The 9341-nt window shown below is 31.7% G+C and overlaps 1 protein-coding gene across 1 annotated transcript; it reads left to right on the top strand.

Moving 5' to 3' along the window:
• The first annotated feature begins 2928 nt into the window (after positions 1-2928).
• LOC18033831 (putative pectinesterase 11) lies at positions 2929-4410 on the top strand. Its single transcript, XM_006423228.2, has 5 exons — positions 2929-3182; positions 3309-3468; positions 3569-3757; positions 3852-4087; positions 4203-4410. Exons 1-5 carry the CDS (start codon positions 2929-2931, stop codon positions 4408-4410), a joined length of 1047 nt encoding a protein of 348 aa, XP_006423291.2.
• Positions 4411-9341: the final 4931 nt, after the last annotated feature.

Below are 9341 nucleotides of genomic sequence, written 5' to 3'. Positions count from 1 at the left end.
AAGGGTATTTCACAATTGAAGGAGCACAACACAGAGCATAAAGCTTCGGCCTCCTCCATAGAGAATCCAAATTTGGCACATAATGTTGTGTTAATTTTTTTTCTTATATTCTTCATTCAAAGTCATATAACGAGACTATTTATTTCATCTCTGTGGAGAGTCTATGTGAATTTTATATCACTAAACATTGAAAAATTGAAGAATTGCTATTAATCACTTTGCGAAGTACCTTAAGGATTGTGGATCAAAAGGGGTAGCAATTATTCAAGAGAAGCAGATTTTGTCTAAGATTGAGTAAGTTGAATTGTGATAAACTGTAAGTAAGAGTCTTAAATTTGGTAAATCCACAGGTTGTAACATCTCAACTTAGTAAATTGCTTTTCATCTGGGGTGGCCTCATGTACGTAGAATTGATTAATTCGAACCACGTAAAAATTTTCGTGTCGTTTAATTTCTGTAATTTATTGTGTTTTGAAAAATTAATTTTTTTTATGCGGATGAACAGTAACAGTGAACAATATTTTCCAAAATTAATTCAGTTGTTAATTCTAAGGTTTTAACTGTCTACATCTATTTGCAATAGATCTAATTTCTGAATTTAATTTTATACTAATTTAATTGACCTCTACAATGCCAGAATAAATTATGAATTTAATTAACAGTTATAAATTATAAATTCAATGCATAATAAAGTAACTTAGCAAAAATGTTCCTCGCACTTGCTACTCAATACAAAACAATGTAATATCTCATGAGCAACAAAGCCAATTATCAATTTCAACATAAAATTTTCAAAAGAATGAAAGTTAATTGGATTAGTTACGAAGCAATGAGCATAGAAGAAACACGATGACTCCATTGCAATGTAAACTGAAAAATCAGAAGGATTGTACACACCCCATTGAAGTAATATCTTTCGAGATATGTGTGGATAACCTTTTTATCCCGAAAAAAAGAGGAGAAAAAAAAAGGCCCAAATTAATGCCCAACGTACGACGGCCGAATAACATTAAAAGTTATTCGGCCAAACTCTTGGACAACATCCTTCCTTTTTTTTTCCCTTTTTTTTTTTCGGTGGGAACTTTCATTACGAATTATGGAAGTTTTGGAGGTGATCAGAGTTAAGCCATCTGTTGTCTAACTTTATTAATTTAAGACTGAATGACTTATTATATCTATTCTTTAAGATGTAATGCATAATAAAAATTAAATGAAATAATAGCTCACATACCAACAAAAATCCCATCTATTCCCTTCAGATTTTGCATTATTGATTGTAAAGCCTTGCTTGAATTCCGTAGGTGCAAGTCTAACGAGCTTCCCCGCCAGTAATATCAGGCATGAAACTAGCGCTGCTTCAGCATATGTCTGATAAGTTGTTTGACCGAGCAACCCATCTTGATCTATCAGCTCCCAGACCAGAACACTTAAACCCTGTTTAAGGTTGATATTTGGCAGCTGTAAATTAAAAGGTATAGCACTAAAATATTTAATAAACATTAAGTACTATAACTTGAAAGTTAAGTTGATTTAATTTATGGCAATAGACAAATCTATGGACCTAGTAGCAGCAGTCCTGGTAGCCATGAGTGAAGCAAAAACAATTGTAGCCAGAAACATAATGTTAACATACTTAATTGTAGCCGAACCCGTGTGCATGTGCTCAAATATATGCTTCAGTGAAGATTGAAGCAAAATTGCGCAAAATTTACTGAGGCAATTAGGTTTTTAGACCTTATTATATATGGCATGCCTGGATGAAAGTCAACAAAATTGATGGCTTGTAGCCGATTTCTTGCAGTTGAAGTAAAAGATGGTCATCTTAACGTAAACATTAAAGTACATTAGAGAATTAAGGACATTGTAAGCAGAAGCAACACTAGCTGATTTTGCTTGAAATACAAGATTGCATAACGTGTGTGAAATCTTAGTTTACGTGCTACATGATTACTTATTCAAGTTCAGTCATCACCCATCAGCTATGAGATTAGTTGCAAAAGAAAAACTCAGAAAATTTTCTATCAAGCCATGTCGTGTTTGTTAGTTATTCTTGAAATAATTAACCATTTACAGCATTTCTACTTTTGCTTGGTCATTTCTTATGAATGAAAGTCGTATACTCGGTAGTTTGATTAGGATAAAGAGTAAGAAACGACTATACATTCTTAATTTGGAATAGAAACTAAGCAAACCAAATCAGACTCCATGTAATTGACAAACCTTGTTGCTTCTGTTTTACGGGGGCCGATGATGAACCAATGGTAAGGAGCCAAATAAATGTCGAAAGAAATTTTTCAGTTTTAAGGCAAAAGATATCAGCAAAGATTCCGTGTCACTTGAAAAAAGCTTCAAGCCCGAGTCATAAGAAAGTTAACTTCATTGTGGCAATTAAAAATGATACTAATTAAGGAAAAATAAATAAAATTTTTAAGTACAACAAAAATAAAAAGGCTAATGTGTAATTTCATGGGCAAATGATAGCCAAATACGTGATAGTAATAGTTTGGTTTCTATAATATTGCCGGCTCACAACCGCTGGATATAAGGTTTTATTATTAATATTTTCCAAGTCAAAAGCTGTCAACTCCCTAAAACTAATAACAGTAAATGGACTATAACTAGAAAAGGTATTCAAACTTTCAGCAAAGAACTATCATTCTCCTAAATTAAAAGGGTATCTAAATTATGTCATTATCTATTTGTTTATGTTAACTTTAGATTGACAGCTGCGGTTTAGAATTAAAAATAGTCAAGTCTCAAGTGATGTTAACATTACAAGTCAAATGACATTAACAATCTCTAAATAGACCTATCTTTATTTGTTAGTTTCTAATTAAGTAGGGTAAGTAAAGGTTTATATCTAATTTCATCGGGGGGCAGGGGAAGCCACATATTGAAAGGTGTAGAAAAAGTTGATCATTAACATACATGGGTTCTGTTACAATGAAGAATTATAGTCAAAATGTTAGCATTCTGTTTGTTGCAACAACAATTGTTTTTGCTTCAATCATGGCTACCTGCAGCTCTACTGCTACAATTCCCAAAGATTTTTCCACTGCTGTTCTCATTAGAGTTGAAAAATACGGCAGAGGAGATTTTAGGACCATACAAGAAGCCATTGATTCTGTACCAGCTAATAACGCGGAGTTGGTTTTCATTTCGGTTGCCCCAGGAATTTACAGGTCAGTAATTAATTGTTACGTCTCTCCTTTTATATATTGTCAATTGAATTTTGTTGGTTTGAATTGCTGGAACTCATTAAACAATTTCCTCTATATGTTTACATGTGCTTGATCATATATATGCAGAGAAAAGATTATTGTGCCTGCTAATAAGCCCTTCATAACAATTAGTGGCACAAGGGCTTCTCACACCAAAATAACATGGAGTGATGGTGGCTCCATCCTTGATTCGGCAACTCTCACTGTGTTGGCTTCTCATTTTATTGCAAGATCCCTAACGATTCAGGTACGTATTTGCTTTGCAATATTCGTATATGATGAAGTCCTTGATTGCTAGCTACCATTTACGTATATAACTTATACCTTGATAAGTTAATATGTTACAGAACACGTATGGATCATACGGCAAAGCGGTTGCGCTAAGAGTGTCTGCAGATAGAGCTGCATTTTACGGCTGCAGGATTCTGTCTTACAACCATACTCTCCTAGATGACACTGGAAATCATTATTATAGCAAATGCTACATTGAAGGAGCCACAGATTTCATCAGCGGAAATGCTAACTCCTTCTTTGAAGTGAGTACTAATTCTCATTAGGCTACCTTAATTTCCAAGATAAACAATTAATTAATTTTGTTTCACAACATTGACTCATGACCTTAATTTGCAGAGATGCCTTCTACATTCTCTTTCCACGTGGGGCGGAGCTATAACTGCTCAGAAAAGAGTGTCATCAGAGGAAAACACTGGATTCACTTTCTTGGATTGCAAGATTTCAGGTGTTGGTAAGGCAGTGCTTGGAAGGCCATGGGGTCCTTATTCTAGGGTTGTGTATGCTCTGACTTACATGTCCGATGAGATAGTGCCCCAAGGATGGAATGATTTGAACGACCATGCCAAGCACAAGTAAATCATCTATTCAATTAATCTGCTTTAATAGTATGTTTACCAAATTGAAATTAATCACACACAGGCCAGGTGTCTAACTTGTTTCCTTGTTTTTGATGTATTGATTGTGCAGTAAGTTGTACTACGGTGAATATAGGTGTTCGGGTCCGGGAGCTGATGGATCAAAAAGGGTTGCTTGGTCAAACAGCTTATCAGATGCTGAAGCATCTATGTTCTTGTCCAAGGACTTGACTGGTGGGGGGGCTTGGCTTAGAAATGCTGCTCTCAAATTCAAGGATGATTTCACAATTAATGATGCAAAGACTAAAGGGAATAGATAGCATTTTTGTTGGTTTCTGTATTGTTTCATTTCACTTAATTTTTGTGTTACAATTTGAAAATAAATGTAAATAATTATTCATTCATTCTTTAAAATTTTGATAACTAATAAAGAGAGTTATATTATGGTTCAATATAGATACCCTTTAATTCAGAAGAATGATAATGTCTTTCCTGTAAGTTTAAATACTGTTTATAGTTGTGGTCCATGCTGTTAGTTGTATCAAGGAGTTGTCGGCTCTTTACATTATATCCGACGGTCGTGAGATAGCAAAAGGAACTACAACTAGTATTTCTAAATTTATAGTTATAATTGCCAAAATATTATTATAACAATTAAAGGGGTAGTTGGCTATCATTGCCCATGAAAATTATAAATTGATTTTTTATTTTTATATTTAACATTTAAATTTTATTTCTTGTCATCATTTTTATTGTGACAGTTATGTGGCATATGTGTAGCCATCTCTCTTATATATGACAATAAAACGATATGATAAATAAACATACACATGATATCTTTTAACGTTATCCGGGCTTAGCCCGGATGAAAATAATTAGCTTCGCTACTAAATCGAAATATTTATTTAGGTTTTACTTCTTTGGTAATTAATTTTGAGGTGAGCATAATTTTAAATGGAGTGTTTGTAAACTTTAATTGCGTGATAAAACACAAATTCGACCTCTATTAGACAAAAAAAAAATCATCACTGGGTCTAGAAAGTTCATAACCCATTGGATTCAAAGGAACCATATGTAGGAATGACAAAAAGAGCCGATCCTAATTTTAGCCTAATTGACCTAATCAAAATCTTTCAAGATTTGACCCGAATTTAAGGGTCGGGCTTGGGCCTAAAAAGTAGGGTCCAATTAAATTCGGGTCAAGATTCAGGCCCTACTTGGCCTGGCCGACTTGACCCGAATTCAAAAATTAAAAAAAAAAATTATTTGTATAATTTTAGATTATGTTTATTTTATTATTTATATAATTATATGGTTGAGACTTTGAGTAATTTTTATATTTATGCTAAATTTTATTAAATATGGGAGGTAATGTCCATTTTTTTAAAATTTAATTACTTAAATGTAAAAATAAAATCTTTAAAAAAATTATGAAATTTAGCATGGACAAAAGCCCAACCCAACCTAGAATTCAATGATCGGACTCTTTTTTAGGTTGAACTTTTTATTTTTTTTTATCAAGTCGGGCTAGGGCTTGACCAATTGCCATCCCTAGTTGGCATACAAGTGAAGTTGAGGAATCCACTTTTGGAGACTATTTATTTGTGAGGTCGACTGTAAAATGCATAAATGAGCTTTAGTAAGAGTTGTGACTTCTGTATTTATTTTTAAAATCACCCTCCTTCAATAAAATGAGACAAAAATTTACACCGTGGGAGGTTCTACCTACATCCCTGTCGATAGTAGAAAAATCAATTTTTCGAACTGAATCCCTCCTTTTTTTTATTGATTGAGATTCTAAAATAATAATAATAATAATAATAATAATAATAATTATTATTATTATTATTATTATTATTATTATTATTATTATTATTATTATTATTATTATTTAAAGTTGTAAGGAAGTCAATATTAATGGGTGATTTTTCCATATTTACAAGGAGTTAGTATAAAAAATTACTTGCTTTCAGTTAACGAGTGATTTGTATTCACCAACAATTTACAATTTTAAATTAAGGATCTCCCTTCTTGTTTGAAATAAAATGGCCCCAAGTCCATAATTTTTTATAAGATTTTTTTATCTCAGTAATTTAAATTTTAAAAAAATGGACTTAACCTCCTATATACATTAAAATTTAACATAAACATAAAAGTTATTCAAGGTCTCAACCATGTAATTATATAAATTATAAAATAAATATAATCTCAAATCATATCTTATAAAATTATATAAATAATTTTTTTAATTTTTGAATTTTAGGTTAGGTTGGTCGGGTCAGGGCAAATAGGACCTAAACCTTGACCCAAATTTAATTAGACCTTGATATTTAAACTTGAGCTCGACCTAAAACCCTTAAATTCATGTCAAACCTAAAAAAATTTAGGTCAGGTCAATTGGGCCAAAATTAAGGTCAAGTCTTTTTGTCATTCCTAATCAATATTGTCAGTAGTAAATAAAATTCTAGTGTTACATTACACAATACATAATCAAGCTTCAACTTTGCTCTGAATCTTCTAAGACACATGGGCAAACCACAAGAACTAGTACATCATTAATTAAATGCACAAAACAAACAAAGATTAAAAAAATGAGACATTCGTTGACAATGTTTCTTCACTTGTTCCATTGGATTGGACATAAATGTCCATGGTTTGGTAACCATTAGACAAAATTTCTTTTGTAGAAGTTTCATGATGGTGAATGACGACTACAAAAAATTTAAAATTTGATAAAGTTATTCAATATCTCAATGGTACTAGTAATTGAAAAGGATAGAGAAATTAACAAAATAATAAAAAAGGATAATTCTAAAAATAAATAAATTAATTAAGAAATGGGGGGTTAGTGAAAGAATAAAAGGGATCAAATATCATCACTCCTCAGTTAATTAGATTTCGAGACCATAGAATCTTGAACTAAATTTACTAAAGTGATCTTGCCCCATAAATGAGATCACGACATTGGAAAAAGTCTTTGAAAGCACAAAAAGGTAATATATGTATGCAATAATCACTTATTCACTTCATAATTTTTTTTAATGATGAAAAGTCCACTGATATATATAATAAAAAATCTACTAGAATTAAATCACTTAGATTATAGCTTGAGTGGCCGCATAATAAATTAAAATCTAGATTTTACTTAAGGTCAAGTTTTGTTACAAAATCTACTTTAGTCCAAAATCTTTTGTTTTTAGAAATTATGATATTTCATTTTAAAAAATTTGTATTTTCACATCCAAAAACAGAATAATTGTCTAAATTTTTGTTTTTTGTCTTGAACTTTTTTTAATAACTCTTTTTTAACTTAAAGGGTTATAATTTTGGCTAAGACTAAATCTGAAAATATACAAAACAGGTTTTACGAGGAGTTAAAGGGGTGGCAATAGGTCCACTCGGGAAAAATGTCTAGTGTAAGTTTGGATCTCACTTAAGAGTTCAGATTTGGACTCAGATGGAAATCTATTTGGAAGATCGACCCTTATAATTTTTTTAAATAAATAATTTATTAAAATTTAACATAAAAGAATTTATGACGAGTAAAATATGTTAAAGCATAGATGGTGAGATGAATATATATTACTACTACTATTTTGCTTTGGAAAAAGTATATGTTTTACTTTTGTACTTAAGAAAAACAAACTAAACATATTTCTTCTCTGGCCTATAGCAAAATTTAAAAGAAATGAATTTAATGCAAGTATCATCATCATCACACATGGATATGTTTTAATCTGTTTTATTTTTTGAAAGAGAATCTATTTTACATTAGTATTTAAGTGAAAAACAAATTAACCTTGTATCTTTCATGGCCTTATTGGATTACATTGAAAGATTTTCATGCCCTTTTCTTAGCTAAAATCTCAAAATTTGATGAGGTAGTTTTTACCAGCCCAATAAATTCCTTTTACTTCAAATTCGCATAAATTTTAAGCAGAGGTTAGAAGGAAAACAAGTAAATCTTTTGATTCTTTTGAAATTCACACAACAAAAATAAAAATTTCTAAAGCTTTTCTTAACGTTGCATCCTTCATCATGCTCAAGTTCATTTTATATGTTTCTTCAATTTTACGATTATTTTTTTAACCAAACATCAATCCATTAACTTTGACTCTATAGCTGATAGTATTTTCAAACAGGCTGTACCTTTGGTTCCAGTTCCACAACAACTAGAACACCTTATTATCGAACGGACACTTACTCTCATTTGATTTTTTTCATAAAATTAGCTTATGGCAGTTTTATTTATTTATTTGCAGGTATTTTACTTTTAAGTATGCCAGTAGGAGCAGAAGCGCAGGTAACTAAGCCATGTTCAAGTGACTATGTGAAGGAAAAATAAGAGGAATTCAAGAAGCCATACCTTTTTCTAAGTAGTGGAATAATTAAATGTTGGATCATATTGGTGGTCGGAAAGAAATCACAAGTAGAAATCCTTCTCTGATCACAATATAGATGTCCTTTTTCTAATAAGTTGTTCAATATTCTTATTTGATCTTGATGAAGAAGAGAAGAAGGTGAACATTCATTCTCCACGCACACGCTCTCTCTACGTTATTATTTTTCTCGAGGAGTTTTTGCCAAAGTGAGTGGTTGACATTATATCAACTTCCTTCTTAACTTTCAAATACGCACATGGTAGCTGCAAAGTAATTACCAAGTAAGGGTGGGTCGAGTCGACCCATCATAGGTGACCCACCCATCCAACATCTCCCACTCCCACTCCCACATGATGGGACACCGCCGAAGCAGCAGAGTAGTGAACAAAGAAGCAATGAACAACCACATATCTTCAAGCATGCAGGCAGATACACCATGTGACCACAAACATATCCTAAGAATCATCTGAGGAGCCAAAAACATATCTTAATTGCTAACCTAGGCAAGAGATGTCTCAATTGCAATTGTATGTGATAAATCTATGAAATGAGAGTTATCATGGCACTTTTAGACTTAAATTAGTAATACTTAGAGAGTGAATTATGTGCTTTTATTACATTTTAGTTAAAATTTGCATGAGCATCTATTTTAGTTTATTTTTAAATAAATTGAGTTGTTTTAGAATAATTTTTGCTTAGATTATATGCATAATTATAGGTGACTGAAAGCTCGAGTTATAATGAAGGAATTCTGCTGCACCAAACTTGTAGAGACAATGAAAGAACTTGGTTACAAAGGAATTTAAACAAGTCTGGAACATAACAGATGCTGTAGCCATTGCTGTAACAATCCTAAAGTAATGACATAT

The sequence above is a fragment of the Citrus clementina genome, unplaced genomic scaffold (assembly GCF_000493195.1).
Source record: "Citrus clementina cultivar Clemenules unplaced genomic scaffold, Citrus_clementina_v1.0 scaffold_8, whole genome shotgun sequence".
Classification (NCBI taxonomy): domain Eukaryota; kingdom Viridiplantae; phylum Streptophyta; class Magnoliopsida; order Sapindales; family Rutaceae; genus Citrus; species Citrus x clementina.
Note: the sequence above shows the minus strand (reverse complement) of the source record. Positions and strands in the feature narration are given on the sequence as shown.